Here is a 22,430-nt window from a genome sequence, read left to right on the forward strand (position 1 = left end):
GCACCAATCAACAGTTAAAAGAGCAAATACGGGAAGCAAGAGATCATTTCAATAAAGAGTTAGAGATACTGAAAAAACACCAAACAGAAATCCTTGAAATGAAGGAAACAATAAACCAAGTTAAAAACTCCATAGAAAGCATAACCAATAGGATAGAACACCTGGAAGACAGTACCTCAGACATTGAAGACAAAATATTTAATCTTGAAAACAAAGTTGAACAAACAGAGAAGATGGTAAGAAATCATGAACAGAATCTACAAGAATTATGGGATACCATGAAAAGGCCAAATGTAAGAATTATTGGGATTGAGGAAGGCTTAGAAAAACAAACCAAAGGAATGAACAATCTATTCAATGAAATAATATCAGAAAATTTCCCAAACCTGAAGAATGAAATGGAAAACCAAGTACAAGAGGCTTATAGGACTCCAAATATACAAAATTACAACAGACCCACACCAAGGCACATTATTATGAAAATACCTAACATACAAAATAAAGACAGAATTTTAAAGGCCATGAGAGAAAAGAATCAAATTATATTCAGGGGGAAACCAATAAGAATAACAGAAGATTTTTCAATCCAGACCCTAAAAGCTAGAAGGGCCTGGAACAACATTTACCAAGCCCTGAAAGAAAACGGATGCCAACCAAGAATCTTATACCCAGCAAAACTTACTTTCAGATTTGACGATGAAATAAGATCCTTCCATGATAAACAAAAGCTAATGGAATTTACAAAAAGAAAGCCGGCATGACAGAATATACTCAGCAAAATATTCCATGAGGAAGAGATGAAAAACAACGATGCAAATCAGCAACAGGAGGAACTAGCCTAAAGGAATAGCCAAATAAAGGAGACACCAAATCAAGTCAAAAAACAAAAATAAGTCAAATGACTGGGAATACAAATCATATCACAATAATAACCCTGAATGTTAATGGCCTGAACTCGTCAATCAAAAGACATAGACTGGCAGACTGGATTAAAAAGAAAAATCCAACAATATGCTGCCTGCAAGAGACTCATCTCATAGAAAGAGATACCCATAGATTAAAGGTGAAAGGATGGGAGAAAACATACCATGCACATGGACACAGCAAAAAAGCTGGAGTATCCATCCTCATTTCAGATAATGTGGACTTCAAGCCAAAACTAGTCAAAAGGGATAAAGAAGGACATTACATACTGCTTAAGGGAAGCATAAATCAGCAACACGTAACAATCATAAATATCTATGCCCCAAACAATGGCTCATCCATGTACGTCAAACAAATCCTTCTCAATTCCAGAAATCAAACAGACAACAACACAATAATACTAGGCGATTTTAACACACCTCTCTCTCCGCTGGATAGATCGTCCAAACAAAATTGAATAAAGAAACCATAGATCTCAATAACACAATCAACAATTTAGACTTAACCGACTTATACAGAATATACCATCCAACAAAGAATGAATACACTTTCTTCTCAGCAGCACATGGATCCCTCCCTAAAATAGACCATGTTTTATGCCACAAAGCTACTGTTAGCAAACACAAGAAGATAGAGATACTACCTTGTACTCTACCAGATCATAATGGGTTGAAATTAGAAATCAATGACAGAATAAAAAACAGAAACTTCTCCAATACCTGGAGATTAAATAATACACTATTATATGGTGAATGGATAACAGAAGACATCAAGAGGGAAATTAAAAAATTCTTAGAAGTAAACGAGAACAAAGACACATCATATCAAAATCTCTGGGACACTATGAAAGCAGTACTTAGAGGAAGATTTATTTCATGGGGCCCATTCAAGAAAAGAAGTAGAAATCAACAAACAAATGACTTAACACTACAGCTCAAAGCCCTAGAATAAGAAGAGCAGACCAACACCAAAAGTAGTAGAAGACAGGAAATAGTTAAAATCAGAGCTGAAATCAACGAAATTGAAACAAAAGAAACAAAATAAATAGTTGGTTCTTTGAAAAAATAAACAAAATTGATAAACCCTTAGCCACACTGACAAAGAGAAAGAGGGAGAAAACTCAAAGTTCGAAAATTCGGAAAGAACAAGGAAATATCACAACAGACACGAGTGAAATACAAAACATAATTAGAAGCTATTTTGAAAATCTATACTCCAACAAAACAGAAAACCTCAAAGACATCAACAAGTTTCTAGAGACATATGAATTACCTAAACTGAACCAGGAAGATATACACAACTTAAATAAATCAATTTCAAGCAATGAAATAGAAGAAGTCATCAAAAGCCTACCAACAAAGAAAAGTCCGGGACCAGATGGGTTCTCAGCCGAGTTCTACAAAACCTTTAAGGAAGAGCTCATTCCAATACTCCTCAAAGTATTCCATGAAATAGAAGAGGAGGGAACCCTCCCAAACTTATTCTATGAAGCCAATATCACACTGATACCTAAACCAGACAGAGACACATGGAGGAAAGAAAATTTCAGACCAATATCCTTAATGAACATCGATGCAAAAATTCTCAACAAAATTTTAGCAAATCGCATACAAAAATATATTAAAAAGATAGTGCACCACGATCAAGTGGGTTTTATCCCAGGGATGCAAGGGTGGTTCAACATCTGGAAATCAATAAATGTCATTCACCATATCAACAGACTAAAAGTTAAGAATCACATGATTATTTTGATAGATGCAGAAAAAGCATTCGATAAAATACAGCACCCCTTCATGCTCAACACACTAGAAAAAACTGGGGTAGTGGGAACATTCCTTAACATTGTAAAAGCCATCTATGCTAAGCCCATGGCCAATATCTTTCTAAATGGTGAAAAACTGAAAGCATTCCCCCTAAAAACTGGAACAAGGCAGGGATGCCCTCTTTCACCACTTCTATTCAACATCGTTCTTGAGACTCTAGCCAGAGCAATTAGACAAACCAAAGAAATTAAAGGGATACGAATTGGAAAAGAAGAATTCAAACTATCCCTGTTCGCTGATGACATGATTATATATTTAGAGGAACCTGGAAATTCCACCAGAAAACTATTAGAACTCATAAGTGAATTCAGTAAAGTAGCAGGTTACAAGATCAATGCTCGTAAATCCAATGCATTTTTATACATAAGTGATGAATCTTCAGAAAGAGAAGTTAGGAAAACTACCCCATTCACAATAGCATAAAAAAATAAAATAAAATACTTGGGAATCAATCTCACAAAAGAGGTGAAAGACCTCTACTATGAGAACTACAGAACACTAAAGAAAGAAATTAATGAAAACCTTAGAAGATGGAAAGATCTCCCATGTGCTTGGATAGGCAGAATTAATATTGTCAAAATGGCCATACGACCTAAAGTGCTATACAGATTCAATGCAATTCCAATTAAAATCCCAATGATGTATCTTACAGAAATAGAGCAAGCAATTCTGAAATTCATCTGGAAGAATAAGAAACCCAGAATAGCTAAAGCAATTCTCAGTAGAAAGAGCAAAGCAGGGGGTAGTGCAACACCAGATCTTCAACTCTATTACAAAGCAATAGTAACAAAAACGGCATGGTATTGGCACCAAAATAGACAGGTAGATCAATGGTACAGAATAGAGGACATAGACACAAACCCAATTAAATACAATTTTCTCCTACTAGACAAAGGGACCAAAAATATGCAATGGAGAAAAGATAGCCTCTTCAACAAATGGTGCTGGGAAAACTGGAAAACCATATGCAACAGAATGAAATTAAACCCCTATCTCTCACCCTGCACAAAACTCAACTTAAAATGGATTAAGGACCTTGGAATCAGACCAGAGACCCTGCATCTTATAGAAGAAAAAGTAGGTCCAAGCCTTCAACTTGTTGGCTTAGGATCAGACTTACTTAACAGGACTCCCATAGCACAAGAAATAAAAGCAAGAATCAACAAGTGGGATAGATTCAAACTAAAAAGCTTTCTCTCAGCAAAGGAAACTATCAGTAATGTGAAGAGAGAGGCTACAGAGTGGGAGAATATCTTTGCCACTCATACTTCAGATAGAGCACTAATCTCCAGAATCTATAAAGAACTCAAAAAACTCTACACCAAGAATACAAATAATCCAATCAACAAATGGGCTAAGGAAATGAACAGACACTTCACAGAAGAAGATCTACAAGCAATCAACAGATATATGAAAAGATGTTCAACATCTCTAGTAATAAGAGAAATGCAAATCAAAACTACCCTAAGATTTCATCTCACCCCAATTAGAATGGCAATTATCAAGAACACAAGCAACAATAGGTGTTGGCGAGGATGTGGGGAAAAAGGTACACTCATACATTGCTGTTGGGGGTTGCAAATTAGTGCACCCAACTCATACATTGCTGTTGGGGTTGCAAATTAGTGCAGTCACTCTGGAAAGCAGTATGGAGATCCCTCAGAAAGCTTGGAATGGATCCACCATTTGACCCAGCTATCCCACTCCTTGGCCTATACCCAAAGGAGTTAAAATCAGCATACTACAGAGATACAGCCACATCAATGTGCATAGCTGCTCAATTCACCATAGCCAGATTGTGGAACCAACCTAGATGCCCTTCAGTTGATGAATGGATAAAGAAACTGGGGTATATATATACAATGGAATATTACTCTGCTATGAAGAATGATAAAAAATTATGGCATTTGCAGGCAAATGGATGAAATTGGAGAATATCATGCCAAGTGAGAGATAAGCCAATCTCAAAAAACTAAAGGACGAATGATCTCGCTGATAAGCAGATGAGGACATATAATGGGGAGTAGGAGGGCTTAGAGTTAGGGTTAGGGTTAGGTTTAGGGTTAGGGATAAGGAGGGTGGTAAGAATGGAGGAAGGAAGGACTTTATAGAGGGAAAAGAGGGGTGGGAGGGGTGGGTGGTAGGGAAAAAAATAACAGAATGAATCAAACAAACAAAAAAAAGTGGATAGATTTTTATACTAGAAACTATTAATGTACATGAACACTTGTATATGTACATTTTTTAATTAATTTTTTATTTGTTCTAATTGGTGTGTATGTTCGTACATTTTTATGACTCATCTTAGAGACCTAACTTTTAGAATATCAATTAGAATTCTATACAAATTATCTGTTAGAATTCTGGATAATAAGCTTGTAAACAAAACAACTCAAATCACTTATGGAAAGCATTCTATTAAACAACACACTGCTTATACTTGACCTGATTCCAAACCATGAAATACTTACAAAAACTTTATGAGAAGAAAGATGTCTTTTTAAATTATTTTCTATAGGAAATAGGAAGAATTCTAACTTCAACTGAACAATGGGTAAGATTTATATGAAACTATTCCAATTTTAAAAACTGGTCTCATGTAACTTTTGGAATATCAGTCAGTTTCAATTACTGTGTGAATTATGTGTAGTTTTTGTCCATTTCCAAAATATTTCTGACTGTTCCACCCACCACCATCAAGCATGTTTTCAGCAAATTCAAATTTGAAGAGTCTGAGAAAAACAAGTAACAAGATAAATGAATAAGTTAAAACTGCCATATGTAATTATATTCTAAAATCCAAGTCCTACCTCTATGACATACTTGCTGGGGTATTTACAGCACATCATTTAGCCTACACCTAAGTTTTCATCTCTATAAAATGGGGATAATAGTAAATACCCAGGCTAATTACCCTGAGATTGCTGTTAAAGAAATGAATATATAAAAGTCTTTGGAAGGTTATATAAGTACGTATTTTCTAGCCAAAATGTTCCTTGTTTTGTTTCCCTAATCACCAGTAAAGGGTTATGAAAACATAAGTTATATGAACTTCAAAGTTAATTCAGAAATCATATACAAAACAAAAAACACAGTGTATCATCAACTTTTAGTCTATGCCATGGCTGAGTCACTACTTAATAACAAAACTAAGTTGTAGCTGCTTAACAAATTTGCAAAGCCCACAGTCCTCTTTATACAGTGATTTTTGCACTGAATCAGACTTTACTGAGGAACTTGAAAAATCAGATATCCAGACTCAACTGGAAACCTACTGGTAAGAATGAAACATGATTCGTTTAAAACTTCCACAGGGGGTCTTTGATGACTAAAAACTATTCATTCTTTTAACTGATACAAAGTTATTAGGAATTACTATAAGTTTGCATTTTATAAAGAAGCTCCCCAAAAGAGAACAGGCACCTATGGATATGTTTTGGTGTTTCTCCCTTTTATGTAATTAAGAATTTACAGTGATCCTTGAAAACTAAATCTATTGCACATCAGACTGTGTAGTCAATAGCTCCATCTACCAGATAAACTTAGACACATATACACATACACAAACCCCTACAATTTTAGAACAGATTTTGCTTAAAAAAGAACAGATGTAAAATTAAAATATCTAAGACCAGTATTTTTTTTTTTTTTCACAATATCCTTTGGCAGATAAACTTCTGGCAGATGGATCCTTTTTTGAGCATAGATAGAGATAATTTTCAAAACTTTCTAAAAATAGTTATACCTAATTTTATACATTAAAACATATTCCTGAAAAACTGCATTACAGTTGATTTTTTTCTTTATTATAATCATTTAAAATGCCCAGGATATTCTATCTCAAGTTGACAAACTGAGTATACATATTAAGCTCTTTTCTCTCCTGCAAAGGCACCCAAATGGCAATTTTTAAAGTACAAAAGGAATTCAATTCATAAAGGCTCTCAGAAGAGTAAAGGAAATCATAGCAGATGGTAGATTTTGAAGAATTTCTGGAAGACTAAAGGCTGACAATCATACTGGTATATGGGTTGTACCTCAGAGCATGCAAAGGTGGAAGCTGAAACAGGGTTGGGAGGTGGTGTAACTTTCATGCTCTTTTTCTTCCATTGTAGGCAACAGTTGAATAAGATGGGCAGAAGCTGAAGTGATTTTTGAGCTAGAGGGTGATGGACCAACATTTATCTACAAGAAGTTTTGAATGAATGTGGCTGAAATAAAGAAACAGGAGAGCCAGGCATGGTGCCCCATGCCTGTAATCCCAGTGCCTCAGGAGGCTGAGGCAAGAGGATCTAAAGTTTGAGGTCAACCTCAGCAACTTAGAGAGGCCCTAAGCAACTTAGTGAGATCCTGTCTCAAAATAAAAAAATACAAAGGGCTGGGGATGTGGTTCTGGGGTTGAGTGCCCCTGGGTTCAATCTCTGGTACAAAAAGAAAAAGAAAGAAGGAAACAGAGAAGAGCTTGATGGGCTTTTTCAAACTGAGCCCATCAAATGTCTAGATGAATAAAAACAAGAGAACAAACAAAACGAAACCCCCACATGCCCTTAAATATACACCTGTGAAATTCTAGAGCTCAAGTGTAAATGAAAAATCCTAACAGTTTCCAGATGGGATAAAACATGTCACCTGCAAAGGCATAATATCAAATTTGTTAAATAGAATAAGTACATATCTGTTACTTACATGGAATAGTTTCTCTGTCTTTGGAAAAACTGCAACAATATCATATAGCCGAACTCTTGAAGAAGTAGCCCTCTAGTAACAGAAGAACAATGTTACCATACAGTAACAAAAAATATACACAAGTGGAATTCTGCCCAGTGAACATATACATTTCAATCATGTAACACTTCTAATGTGCTATTGATTTTTCTGTTTTGCTTTGTGTATTGGCAGAAAAGCACATGAGAATTTAGATGCCAACACCCAACCCACTAAATCATTCTCCTCCTTCCCGCACTTGTTTTGCTTTAAATGTACGCCAAATATTGTCTAACATACAACATTGTATCCACTAATTTGATCTTACAAACTAGTGGAGGAGCTTGTCAGACATTCACTGAGCACCTGCTATGTGCTGGGCACTGGGGATACAAAATCACTATAGCATAAGTCCATCTTCAATGGAATTCACCTTTTTTTTTCAAGACAAAAAAATATACAAGACTAAGTGCCATGTGTACTATGCAATGTATATAATACAAAGAGAATACTGTCAAACAAATACAAATTAAAATGCTACATGTACAAGAAAATACCTGAGAGTCCTAGGACAGGAGGATATATCAGTAAAAGATAGCATTATTGTTTAAAAAAGAAGTCTCAAACCTATAATGTGTGTGTCTAAATGTGAAAACCTGGGCTAAGACAGGGCAGGTTACAGGTTCTGGAAAGAGCTAGGATCCAAGATTCTCTTTCCTCCACCTGCCCATTCCTACCTGGGATAGAAGACAAAAAGGAGCCACTAGGCTTATGTTCATGATAACAAGAGTAAATGAAAGCCTTCACAACCTATCAAAAGTCAGCACTATTTTTGTCTATCTGGACCTAGAGAACCAGAATATTACCTTATAGCTATACACAATACCAAAATTTGGCTTTTTACAACTTCTTTTGTCAAGTGTTATAAAGTGAGTCAGTCTGTCCTTCATTATTCCTGTTCTATGATGGAAGTGTCAGTTCTTGCTAAAGATAAAATAGCTTACCTTTTCAGGGATTCACTTTCTCTCCCTGCTACTTGATATTTCTTATCACTCAAATCTCTACCATTTAACAAAATCTCCTTATATAGCAAGTTTTCTTCCACCAATTACCCTAGGCTTTCTGTTCTCTGTTGGGGCCAAATTCCTAAGTAAAGTCAATAGCACACACTATTTGCATATTCTTCTATCTCCCTCCTATCCATGGAAATGATTTTGCTCAGGCAGTCAATGACTTTCTCATTAATAAATCCAACTGACTTTTCTAAAAAAGCCCTCCTCCTGCTTGACTATTCTGGTATATTGATGCTACTCACCTTTTGTTCCCACTTTCCATTTTCTTTCCTCATTTCTTCCTACTTCTAGGGTAGTTCCTTTTACCATATCACACTTAAAGCAGGGAGTCTCAATCCTCCTTTCTTGGTGCCTCTCAAATCCCCCTCTTCACCTCCTGTAATATATTTTCTGTAAAGCAAAACTCATAATCTTGTTCGCCTTGGTTAAAAGCTTCAAGGACTTTCCGCTGCTTGTGGAATCCTCACCTAAGCCTACCTGCCTAACTCCCTAACAGGTAGCCAGCTCACAAGGCTCAGTCCTACTGATCTTTTTCCACTTCTTAGAACAAAGTTTTTCTTTGCTTTATGGCCATTGTATGCTGTCTGCAGAAACTCTCTTTCCTGTTTGGCACCTATGTAACACTGATTCTTCTGGCTCCAGTTTTAACATCAACTTACTCTGGTTATACACTCCAAGAGTATCTTTATTTGCCACTTCCCTTTAAACAGCATTCCTCACATCTGTAATAATTACTTGTTCAGTGTTTGTCTTGCCAATTAAATTATAAGCTTTATAAATTCAAGGACTATGTCTGTATTGCTCATAATAATATCCCTAGCACCCACTTTATGTCTGGTTCATATGATGAGTTCAAAGACTACCAGCTGACAGGGAATTCTTAATTGTGTTATCTTCATACATTTACCACAAGTAACATATAACATGTTATACTGTGTGAATTCTAAGAATAAGGAAAGCAGGTAGGTGTCATGGATGTGGTGGGGAGATCTAAGAATGGGGTAAGATGAAATGCAGCAATGTTGAATGTTAATCAATACAGCTTACAAGGCCAAAAGAAAAGGAAGAAATAATTAACTTACCAAAACATTACAGTGAGATGGATCTGTAACTATAATTGTCAATCTAGTCAAAATTTTAATTGGTCTTGATTTTCCCTATAAATAAAAATATCAAAAAGTATAAAGTAAAACTGATTTTCCTCCTTACCAGTAGAAAGAACTGATTAGAAGGGACTAGCTGTAAGGAATTGCCAAGATTAATAGAACCTAGTTCTCTTTCTCTGAGTTTAATTCAGAAAGAGAAAAATATGATGTATGCATATCCAACTACATAATGAGATAATTTTAAAACTCTACAACTTCAGGAAGGAATATCAACAAAGAAAGAAGTACCAAATCGATAGTTAGAGAACATTTCATGAAGAGCTGAGCCTTGATGCAAAGGTAAAGGAAGGCACAGTTCAGGTTAGGGAATGGCATCCCTAACTGGGTATGTTTGAATAGATACACTTCTTTGTCATATTCAATTTTCTTTTCTTTTCTTTTTTCTTTTTTTTTTTTTTTTTTTTTTTTCGTTAGTAGGGGTTGAACCCAGGGGCATTTTACCACTAAGTCACATCCCCAGTCCATTTTTATTTCTTATTTTGAGACAGGGTCTCACTAAGATGCTGAGAGCCTCACTAAGTTGCTGAGGCTGACCTTGAACTTGCAATTCTCCTGTCTCAGGATCCTGAGTCACTAGGATTACAGGCATGCCGGTGATGTTATACTTCTTAAACAACAAAAAACCTACCTGTACAATTGGCAAAGTTGGGAAGAGCTCGGAAATAACTACTGGTTTTTCAATTTCCTACAACAAATGACAAATAGTCATCTTAGATTACACATGTTAAAAAGTACAGGGCAAAATGGAAAACCTGCCATGGGGTTCTCAGTACACACACACACACACACACACACACACACACACACACTGTTTTAAAGAAAGAAATCTGATTTCTTGTATTCAGGAAGACTACCTAGTCTGTTTTCTTAAATGGAAACAAAAGAGCAGAGAAGCAGCTAAGAATATCAGTGAATAAAAGGGATAAAAACTAACTTTTAGATAGAAGTAATCAATCTATAAGATACAGTTTTTGGCTTAAAGAGAAATATACATGTTTACTAGTGTGCTTAATAATTTAAGACAATAAAAGATAAAATATTATGATTACAGTTCAGTTGATAACAATGTACTTTTAAACATTGATAGTTACTTAAATAACATCAAATCAAGTTTATGAATCCTTACACCATGCTAAAATACTTCACAGAAATCTCAATCATTTGTACAAATAAACATCAGCTCGATTGTTAACACAAAATAATAGTGCATGAAGACAGTGCATTTAAGAAAAATGCAATTTGCAGCTTCCATGTTTCCAGTGTGAACACAAATAATTTATTAACTTACTAACTTCAGAAATCTTATTTTACCTGTTTTTTTTCCTTAAAGTCAACAACATGATTGATGGCAACAACTGAATAGCCAACTGAAAAGAAAAACAGAATATTCTTGTTAAGTATTTTCTTTCCTATACATACAGGTCCATTCTGGTTCTATGTCAAGACTAGGAGTGCTCTTAAACACATTGCTGGGATCCAACTTGTTCACAAATGAATTGGTTGCTGCCTTGAGCAGGTCTATATTGTAGGTGATGGGTTTACACATGCTGAACCATAACTGGAGGCAGAACTAGGAGAGAAGGTCACAATTTAAAAGCACAATGCTCTTTAGTGAGGGTATGGGGGTTGAGAGCTGAGGACAAAAGAGAAGAGACTATAGGTTGAACATTCCCTAATCCAAAATGTGAAACTTTTTGAATGTCAATCGGTAAAGTTTATGCAAATATTTCAAAATCCAAAATTCTTCCAAAATGAAAGCACTCTGATTCCAAGCATTTCCAATAAGGGATATTCAACTTGTATACGTTTCTATGAAAAACTGCCTTGAAACATCTATCAGCTCTTCATTTATGCAAAGTAAAGACTTGGTCATACACACGGGTTTGAATCTCAGCCCCAGGGTTGGGTATGGGAGAAGGAAAAGAAAAGACTAGAAGGCAGTTTAGCAGAGCTATTATGGGTGGGAACTTTGTCTCCTTTCAAATCTAAGCACTACCTCTTACAAGTTACTTAACAGTAAATTTCAGGTTCTTCATCTGTCAAATAGTGATAATAGTAGCACTTGCTTAATATGCCTATCATGAGAATTAAATGAGATAATACATGCAAAGAGTTTAATAACAGTGCCAGTCACATAGTCAGGGCTTTACTCTGATTTCTTGGTGGCATGACACTAAAGCCTCTTAACTCTGTGCTCTTTCTAATCAACACTCTCTTTGATGTCCCTATGTTAATTTTCATCACACCAAGTTAATACCTTTCACTGTTACCTTTACTTATCATTAATTTCTTTTTGCTTTTTACCCTATTTCCTCCCTTTCCTAAGGAGAAATGGAGTAATAACTCCCTCTCACCACCACCCTCTTCTCCTTTTGAGCAGCTGCCCGCCATCAGCACATTGGGAACTCTTTGAGGCCAGCAGCTTGATTTATCTTCTTTCCCAGAGTTAGCACTGCTCTGGACATTTGGTCCACTAAAGATGCATCTAAATCATACCTCTAATCTTTAAGTCATCTAAACACCAGTGGGATAACAAGTTATTAATATTCAAAGATAAGGCACAGCAATGACAGAACTGTGGTCCTCCCTAATATCAGTTTGTCTAATGTCCTTCTTTCCTTCCTCCTTCAAGTATTTATCGAACTTTCATTACTTGACAAGCCCTAAGCCAAGCTCTGAACACAAAACGTAAATAAAACAGTCCTCATCCTCAAGGAGCTTGTTTCATTAGAGAATTAAGGCAATTAAACAAGTTATCATACATAAACACTTTTTTTGTTGTCATTAAGGAAAGATTCTGTGGAAGACCCAGTAGAATGAAATGTGGTTGCAGGACTGGAGCAGAAAAGAGTCCCTGGAGAAGGTGACGTTTGAAAACAGAATAGAAAAGAGAAATATGCCTGTACTTTGGTCTTTGCCTTTCACCCAGTCAAATCAACCAACCATACTTCCTTCCCATTTTTCTTTACCACTCCCAGGTCTATGCTAAACTTTTTTTGTTTTGATATTTAGGATATCATTTGGCTACTAAACAATGTCCTTGTCTTTCGGAAATGTCAAGAAGACTGTTTTCCCACAAAACTTTCTCCTAGAAGTACTCTTCATCCAGTCTCTTAGGAGTAAACCTCTAATCAGTCTTTGGTGTATTTTTAAAAATTCATATCGCATATATCTGAAGCTTATCATTGGTTTCTTATATCACAGCATAAACTAAAATTGGGGGCTTTCCACTGGCTAAAAAGCAGTCTTTTGCCTTTTGACTCATAAGCTGAGATGACTTTGTATTTCTTTATTTTTTCTTTTCCAATACTGGGAAATGAACCTAGGGTGCTTAACCACTGAGCCACATCCCCCAGCCCTTTTTATTTTGAGACAAGGTCTAAGTTGCTGATGTTAGCTTTGAACTAGTGATCCTCCTGCCTTAGCCTCCAAAGTCACTGGGATTACAGATGTGCACCACTGCACCCAGTCTTTCATTTCATTTTTAAAAAAAACTTATGAGGAAGCTAGAAAGAAATAAGGAATTTAAAAAAAGGATCTCAAGAAGACAGAGGGAGAACATTGGAGTCAAGGAAGGAAGGAGATCAAAGGGAGAGAAGAGGGATTAGAAAAGGGAGGAACTGCAGTTGACTAAACTATATGTGAATGTATGAATAAATCATAATAAACTCCACTTTATGTAAAACTATAATGCACCAACTAAAAAAAACACTAATAAATAAATAGAAGGAAAACCAACGGAGTAGAGGAAGTATATCGGGGGAGGGAGGAAGGAAGGAAAAGAGGAATTACTGAGGACTTAAATGGAGCAAATTGTTTTATGCATTTATGATGATGTCAAAATGAACCCCACTATAACTTAAAAGCCACCAATAAAAACATTAAAAAATAAAAAGACATAGAGACTAACAATGCATACACTTGACATGTCTTTCAAGCATATTTTAAACCAAGTAATTTTCTAAAGAAATAATAACTTTTATGTGTCTATTTTTATAAAAAGATATTCAGTTTACTTATTCCACTAGTACTACTGAGTAGCCATCATGTCTCACTGCCTGCTGATTGACAGTATTGGGCATAATAAGGTAATAGAAGAACACATGGTCCATTTCTAAAGAAGCTCATATATTCAATAAGTGGAGAACATCAGGAAAAGCTTCACTAAGAAGGTAATACTTGGAGTTACATCCACGAAAATTCATTTTATAGAAACTTCCAAAGAATATCAGTGCTCAATGGTCCCAGTCACCACGTATACCTTCTTCATTCTACTGATGAGCAAAGTACAGAGAAGAAATGTTAATTAGTAGCTGCAATGGAAAGAGATGGTCTTTTTTCTGTGGATACAGTGGTCCTTCATCTGTGATTCAACTATGGTCAGAAAATGGGGTGGGGGGTGGACTGTGACTGTACTACATACAGACTTTTCCCCCTTATAATAATGTCCTAGCCAATACATATACCAACTATTTACATAGCATTTACATTATATTATTATAAGCAATCTAAAGAAAATTTACAGTACGCAGGAGGATGTGTGATTGTTTCTAGCATTAACTCTGAGAAATATCAATAATCAGCTCTCACAAGAAGATGAGACTGTTTTCTTAGGAACGGATGTTACTGCATCAACCTCTTTATTCTTTGTCTCCTCTATGCCCATACTTTACAGTCTAAGGGAGACCAAATCCGTGACAAACTCTAATAATTAAAACAGTCTCATCTCTTGGGCTTTAGGTGCCCTTTGATTCAAACATGAATAACATTCTGACATTCAAGCCATGTTGCCCACTCCTTCCTGTCAGGTATGTCCTGCGCCCAACCTACCTTCCCTCTTATGTATAATTGTTCCAAACTTAAACTCCTATGTCCCTCCCATTCCCTGAATCTCCACACTCACTGTGCCCCAGTTTCCAGCACTTGCTTAGACCCTGTACTGAAAGTCAGAAAGGACTAACTAAAAGTACTGGTTCAGGTAACTTAGGTACACTCGGACTCAAGCCCTGGTATTTGCATACATCAGTTGTGGGGCCCTACGCAAATCCCTCGTCCTTGTTGGGCTTGTTCCCTCAATATTCAGAAAAAAGGAGCAGGACCACTTAAAAGTTCTCTAGAATCTCTGAGTTTCTCGTGCCTGGGATCAGGGCAACATGGGGCTGCCATCAGGCTAGTGACATCCCAGAGACCCTAGGAGACCTGAACGAGGACTGGCAGAATTATCGAGCAAGGCCTGATGGTTTGGGGGCAGCGAGGGGTAGGCGCTGTGGCTTGCGCGGCCAGGGAGACTCACGGTGAGCGGCTGTCTCCACTAGTCCGCGCAGAGCCTTCAGGTCGGAACCCGCTCTTAGGTCCAAATCTGCAAACACCGCCATGCTGAAGTCCCACGAGGCCCCGCGCGCGCGCGCCTGCGCAGCCGCCAGCCCTTCCCGGGGCATGCTGGGAGTTGTGGTTCACAGCTGCCGCCCGCCCCACTCTCGGGTTGACTACTTCAATGATGTGCAGGGACTTTCTTTGCTTTCAAGCCCCAGCAAAAATTAGCGTGTTCAAATCAACAGCCTCACTTCAGTCCTTCTTTGTCTTGTGAATGAGAATATTTGTTTCTCTCTGGAGGGGTTCAAATCTCTCAACATCCCTCTTACCATGTAGAAAGTGGCTCATTCGAAATGAACCCGTTACATTTCTGCCACGGACCGGAAGCGCCTTTTAAAGAGTAGTAAAGAATCCGTTTTTCTTTCCTTTCTCCAAAGTCCACAGTTATAAAACGGAATTTTAAATTTAAAATAGACTTCATGGGAAGGTCTGTATGTGTGTGTGACAAATCATAAGACCTCAAAAGAGGATTGCGCAGAGAAGGGTATTTTTGCAGGCAGAACTGGCAGGCGCTTCTCTGTTACCGCTACCAATTTCCACCACAAGATGGCAGGGCTCTCCCTGGGATGGGCGGTTAGCGCCAACATTGGCCTAGCCAGACAAGATTGACAGTCACAAAACTCAAATGTTTTTACAGTTTTCCATCTGAGAAAGGTACAAGGTATATCCCACACAATTGATGCTTCCACTTTTCTGAATTTCGTGTAAATGAATTCTTGAAGATTGGTAGATCAATTATCCGACAACATAAAAGTGTGGAACTATAGTATAGTTTACTGTCAGTGCTTCACAGACTCTCTGCAACAAAGGGCCAGTCTCCTTCTCTCTCCCCTGCAAGTCTGTGGTCTTTTATTCATTACCAGTATGCAGTTCCAACCTTTTGCGACTCTTCAATGTGACATCATCTGAACTGCCCGCTACCCGGCTGAAATAAGAGCAGCCAACTTGTATGTTGGGAGGATGCATCAGAGCTGTAACGCTTCTAAACATTTTCACATTCTCTGTTTACTGATCACAAACAGTACACAAGTAATCTTCTGTCTGTGGACCACACATTGATGTAGTACTCCTTTACTTATTGGTTTCAGTTGATTTCCTTATTGATTTCAGAAGAGAGTTTAAAGAGGAATCTGTCTCTTGTGGAAACATTTTTTTCCTCTTGAATAACTTTAGTAAAGAAGTAGTATTTTGTCTTTTCCAATACTTGATATTTCCTAAGTAAGAACGGAGGAAAATACTACTTCCACAAATAGAACAAGATCAAAAAACAAGCCCATTTATTCATTTATTTATTTATTCACATAAGGGAGTTTATTAAGCAAACAGAGTGTCTCCCTGCGGGGTAAGAGAGAAAATGAGAGGAAAAGAAAGGGAACGAGAAAGGGTGCGTGCAAGAAAGAGTGTGAAAGTGAGGAGGATAAAAAAAGTGAGTAGGGAGAGAGAAGGATGAGGAAAAGATGGCGGGGTAGCTACTGTGAAGCAGTTGAATTGCGCTGGGCTAACAGGGGACCAATAACGGAGAAGGATACTTGCAAGCTGACAGATGAACCAATAGCTAGGTAGGATGTTCACAGACTGACAGTAGTCGGGAGGCGGAGAAAATGGCTGCACTGGAAAGGTGTGGGGTGGGGTAGCAGCTTTGTACATTACATTCCCCCCTTTTCTGTTTTTATAAGAAAATCTTTTGTTCTCCAGTTCTTTCTGAAGCCTTCTCTCCCCTTCCTGCCTAAGTGACTGGGGCTGGTTTTGCAGGTGAGATGTAAAAAGTCTATTTTCCTTCCAGACTTCCCAAGGCAGATGGTTTTCATGGACTTCATTTCCTCAATTTGACTAATCCCTTGTTCTACATTAACTGCCTGTCCCCAATTCTGGCTTCATTCACCCCTCTAATTTTAGGAACTCCTTCACTGCTATAGGGAAAGGGGGTGATGACCAATCTGGCTTCTTTGAGCTGGAAGCGGGCAGCGTGGGGCAAGCAGTTTGGAGTTCCCTTTTTAGAAATCAGGTCAATTGAGGGGTCCATGGTAGAAGTCCAGATGGGGAAGAGCAGGTTGTAAAGGCATCAGGGGATGGATACTTCTATGAGAGAAGAACAAAAAGACATGAGTACTGAAATGAGATTGATACAATGTAAATGTTGCAGAATCTGGAACATGCCAATGAATATCATAAAGATGACAGAAGTCAATAATTCCTCACCAGGGGGGTGGAAGAACTGAGAAGTTGTTCCCATAACAAGGCCTAGCAAAAGCTGGAGAGGACAAGGCCTTTATTTGGGAACTTTAACATTGTCCAGGTTATCAGGAATGTAAACACATCATTTAGTAGAGATCTCTATACTTCTGTTTCTAGCAAACATAGATTAAGCCTACCTGTTTCTTTTTTTTTTTAATTGTAAACAAATGGGATACATGTTGTCTCTCTGTTTGTACATGGCGTAAAGGTGTACCATTTGTGTAATCATAAATTTACATAGGGTAATGTTGTTTGATTCATTCTGTTATTTTTCCCTTCCCCCCACCCCTCCCACCCCTCTTTTCCCTCTATACAGTCCTTCTTTCCTCCATTCTTGCCCCCTCCCTAACCTTAACTCTAACCCTAACACTAACCCCTCCCACCCCCCATTATGTGTCATCATCCACTTATTAGCGATATCATTCGTCCTTTGGTTTTTTGAGATTGGCTTATCTCCCACTTAGCATGATATTCTCCAGTTTCATCCATTTGCCTGCAAATGCCATAATTTTATTATTCTTTATGGCTGAGTAATATTCCATTGCATATATATACCACAGCTTCTTTATCCATTCATCAATTGAAGGGCATCTAGGTTGGTTCCACAATCTGGCTATGGTGAATTGAACAGCTATGCACATTGATGTGGCTGTATCTCTGTAGTATGCTGATTTTAAGTCCTTTGGGTATAGGCCAAGGAGTGGGATAGCTGGGTCAAATGGTGGTTCCATTCCAAGTTTTCTAAGGAATCTCCACACTGCTTTCCAGAGTGGCTGCACTAATTTGCAGCCCCACCAGCAATGTATTGAGTGTACCTTTCTCCCCACATCCTCTCCAACACCTGTTGTTGCTTGTGTTCTGGATAATCACCATTCTAATTGGGGTGAGATGGAACCTTAGGGTGGTTTTGATTTGCATTTCTCTTATTACTAGAGATGTTGAACATTTTTTCATATGTTTGTTGATTGCTTGTAGATCTTCTGTGAAGTGTCTGTTCATTTCCTTAGCCCATTTGTTGATTGGATTATTTGTATTCTTGGTGTAGAATTTTTTGAGTGCTTTATAGATTCTGGAGATTAGTGCTCTATCTGAAGTATGATTGGTAAAGATTTTCTCCCACTCTGTATAAGCCTACCTGTTTCTGTAGGCCTTAAATTGACTAAAACTTCTGACTCTGGCAGTTTCTCTTGGTAGTTATCAGGCACATTTGCCTAAGAATCTCTCTATTGTAGCTTTTAGTCTTTATTCTAGTGGGCTAACACAAGTGTACATCTTAAGTTACATTTAACTATCATTTCTTTTAAATGCCCAAGAATGGCTATATTTTGGTTTTAACTATTTTGCTAGGTGTTCAAGATCAAGCTGGTCAAAGTGACCTGCTCCTGTGTGTTAAAGAGTCAGCTGAGTTCCCACAGGGGTCACTCATAGAGAACTTAAGAGCAACTTCTTAGCTCCATTAGTGCCATTGTTTAGGCAGGGTCTCCAATGAGGTGGCTTCCCTTGGAAGCATTAGGGGTGTCTCCCTTTTTCCATGACCCTCCTCTGCAGCAGGTGCACTGAGTGGCTTTTCATTCTCTAGTGGCCTCATCAATCTCCTTGATCAGGGGGTTGTGTGACCCAACCAGGATTGCAAAGCTCCTTAGAGAAATCCTCTTGTTCCCTGGGTTCAGGCTGACTTTGAGGGAAAGACCCAAATATGAACTTTTCTTGACCTCTGTATTTAATCTCAATCTCTAAGTTTGATCTTAATCATCAAGCAAGCCAGTCTCACTAGTCATAAAGCAAGAGTACTGGGCTTTAACTTCAATATCTATAACTTTAGTTATTTACCCCCTTTTATCTAATTGGGGTCTACATTATCTGTCCTATAGGTGATGGCTTACTATTTCAAGTTAATTTATGGTGTACTTCTGCCAAATATTAATCAGGCAACAGTTAGAGTTTACAAGGAAAATACAAAATGGAATCACCAACAGTAAAACATTCAGTTTGTGCAATAGCTATCTTGAATTTTGGCTGAGTTATATTCTGTTTGAGATCACAGTAATCTTTACAACAAACATCAAACTTTTGAACACAACTTTAAATGAGTTAAAGTCTGGCTTACTTTGGAGCCATTCTAACGTGCAGCAGGGTTGTGAGGCAGAGCCTTATCTCAGGTAAGGCGGGACTTTTCACAAATCTTAGGTAAAATGTTCTAATCCTGAAGCTAATTTTTCCTCTTTTGCCATGACCAGCAATGACCAAATTCTCAAGTTCAGTGAGGGGCAAAGGAGTATTAGAAAATAAAGGTTTATAAACACAGATTTTTGAAGATTAAGCTGAGATCAGATGGAGCTCTGTTCTCTGCTGGAAATGCAGATCTAAAGAGTTATGTCAGCAATCTTTTTATATGTATGTAAGCATTATTCTTTGTTTTCAGGAAAGTTACAGAGACTAGGACATTAACATAACTTTTTTCAGAGCTGCAAAGTGCAATGTTAGGAGCTCTGTGTAGCTCTCAAGGAAGTCCACTGTTCAAAGTTACTGTAAGGTGGGCAGGAACCAGAGAAGGGAGCTGATGAAACACTGGTTATCTAGCAAAAGAATTCCTGTCTGCCGAAGAGCTGTGTGCCTGAGATCAATGTACTGCCACACAGTTAGGCATCTTGTGCCCCTGCCCAGGAGCACTCCCAGGCACCAGGCATGCCACAGCCATGAGGTCATCAGAGACCCCAATCTCAGTCACTGTTGTCCCATTTTTGCTACTGCGCATTACACTCTTTCTTAAATGTCATTTTAAGAAGTTTACATATATTGACTCCTGAGTCTATATGAACACTAGTTAACACAATTTAACATTATATCTAAAACATGAATTAAAGAAAGGCTGAGAGCGCTTTTAAGTTTCCTTTTGTGTGGCAAAGTGGTAAAATGCTTTCATGCTTAACCTGTAAACAAATCAGGCTCTCAATAATTTTTAGAAATACATTTAACAAATTTTATATATACTCTATTGATGACAGGTCCTATATAGAACATTAAATGATGACTTTAAAATTACCATTACAGACAAGTTTAATTTGGAGAATAGCAGCTTGATAAATTTTCTGCTTTAAAGGCTTATATACCTGGAAAATATGAACACATTTAATATACAAAGAATAATGTTTTTAAGTATGTTACTCCATGGAATAACTTTGTAAATTAATTAGATGTCTCTAACAAACACATTGAGTAATCCCATACATGTCAACTCTAACTTACTCATCTTACTGTAAAAAAATCAAGATATCAGACAAGTGTACCAACAGTATTTGCCATCTCTTTCCTATTGAAGAAAAGTCCTAGAAAAATTGATGTTAGACTTTTTAGAAACATCAAATTTTATTAGTGTGAGCACCTAGAGACTTGTGAGTTAATTTTAAAAACATTTTACTTCTATTAGTTTACCCAATTTAAATTGAACCTCTTTAAATCACGTGAATTAAAAATATTTGGATCCATTTTTAAAATTTTAATTTTTATGCATGCTTATATTTAACACAAAAGCAAAGGCCTTGTAATATTTATATCCATTGCAATGTAACAGATGTTCAAAAATAACTCTAGAGTTGGATAAAAAGAACTGATCAAAAATCATTAACCTAGGTATGTAGGATCAAAGTTGTGAGCTCAAAAATATAGCACTTAAGAAAAACAAAAGTCCTGAAAGAAAAATGATAATGGTCATTAATTATAGCATGAGAAAATGAGAAAGAGAGAAGAGGTAAAAGGGAGAAAAGTATTCTGAGTTGCTGCCCAGGAGAAATTCAAAATGGACACTTTCTTTCCTTGGGTTTGAGGCTGGCCTCCCACTGAGTATTCTGGCTTCCTCCATTTACATTTTAATGTAAGTCTTAACTGAGATTTGGATCTGAAAGGGGCTAAAATGTTCTAGCAGAAACTTGATGCTTAGGGCATATTAACCCTTTTTCCTAGTTAGTAATTAATTCAGGTTTGGATGCAGAAAATTGTCAAGCAATTATCTCCCACTACTTGGGGAGATGGGGCTGCTTATATTATACTTCTTACTGGGACATGCCACTGATGGTTGGGCTGGTTACTCCCTCCACACCGGCGTATGTGGGATCTCGTGGCAGGAGGACTAGGTGGGCTGAGCCGGGGAATGGAAGCAGAAACAGAAAGGGGTAAAGGAGATGGAGAAGCAGGGGAAGATGGAGAAGCAGGGTCTGGAGGCGTTTGAGTCTGCAGGAAGAGCCAAGAAGCAAGAAAGAAGAGACTTGAAGATAAGGAATCCCTTTTCATCTGCCCACTCGCTCACGGAAGCTGTGTGCCATTACACAAACGGATTTTGATGGCTTTAAGTTCCGGGGTCGGGTGAAGGGTTCCCAGGGTTGAATCTGCCAGATTGGAGGACCCAGATTCCATGATGGGGACTGATACAACCAAGTCTGTGGCCAGGGCGTCCCGAGGCCACAGAGTAGTGGACTGGAGACGAGAAGGCGGCACATAGATGGTGTCATCACACAAACATCAATATGCATCAATATGGGGCCAGGCAAAAGCCAAGAAGAGTTGAGGTCCTGATATCAGGATTTTCAATTGCGAATGCAAGTACGAGATGAGCCTCAACCCTGAGAGAGATCTCCACCTTAAAATCAGGAATCCACCCAGCAGATAAGACCAACTATAGGGGCCTACTGTAATTATAAAAGTTGTGGCTGGGGGTACCCCCACCCCTCAGCCACCTCGAGAGCCCCGGACACTCGACGGTCACTTCTCAGGTCAACAGAGGTGTGTTTAAGTGGTCTATAGTGGGGACCCGTCTAAGGGAACTTAAAAATCTTAAGTCAGGTGCTGCATGCAAAAAGCTGAGTGTTCAGGTGAACGGAAGGTGGGGCTGTGTCCGGGGGGCACTGGGGCTCAGATGGGGTTCCATTAGCTTAAGAGACAGTGGAAGATCCCATCCCGAGTCGCAGCACCAATGTAAGGGATCCCACGGAAACCATGCTGTACACAGGACATCACATAAGGGAGTTTATTAAGCAAACAGAGTGTCTCCCTGAAGCGTAAGAGAGAAAATGAGAGGAAAAGAAAGGGAATGAGAAAGGGCACGTGCAAGAAAGAGTGTGAAAGCCAGGAGGATAGAG

General features: G+C 38.0%; 1 protein-coding gene across 1 annotated transcript in view; it reads right to left on the reverse strand.

Annotated features, from left to right (window-relative positions):
- Nucleotides 1-15,108, reverse strand: part of RPP30 (ribonuclease P/MRP subunit p30) — a 33,717-nt gene extending 18,609 nt beyond the window's left edge. Inside the window, exons 1-5 of the mRNA XM_079138266.1 lie at nucleotides 14,984-15,108; nucleotides 11,002-11,057; nucleotides 10,319-10,375; nucleotides 9,607-9,681; nucleotides 7,434-7,505 (exon numbers count right to left, since the gene is read on the reverse strand). Of these exons, the coding sequence (XP_078994392.1) occupies nucleotides 7,434-7,505; nucleotides 9,607-9,681; nucleotides 10,319-10,375; nucleotides 11,002-11,057; nucleotides 14,984-15,065 (342 nt within the window). The 5' untranslated portion in view covers nucleotides 15,066-15,108. The remainder of the gene's footprint in view (nucleotides 1-7,433; nucleotides 7,506-9,606; nucleotides 9,682-10,318; nucleotides 10,376-11,001; nucleotides 11,058-14,983) is intronic.
- Between the last annotated feature and the right edge of the window lie 7,322 nt (nucleotides 15,109-22,430).

Source organism: Sciurus vulgaris, assembly GCF_902686455.1.
Source record: "Sciurus vulgaris genome assembly, chromosome: 4".
Classification (NCBI taxonomy): Eukaryota; Metazoa; Chordata; class Mammalia; order Rodentia; family Sciuridae; genus Sciurus; species Sciurus vulgaris.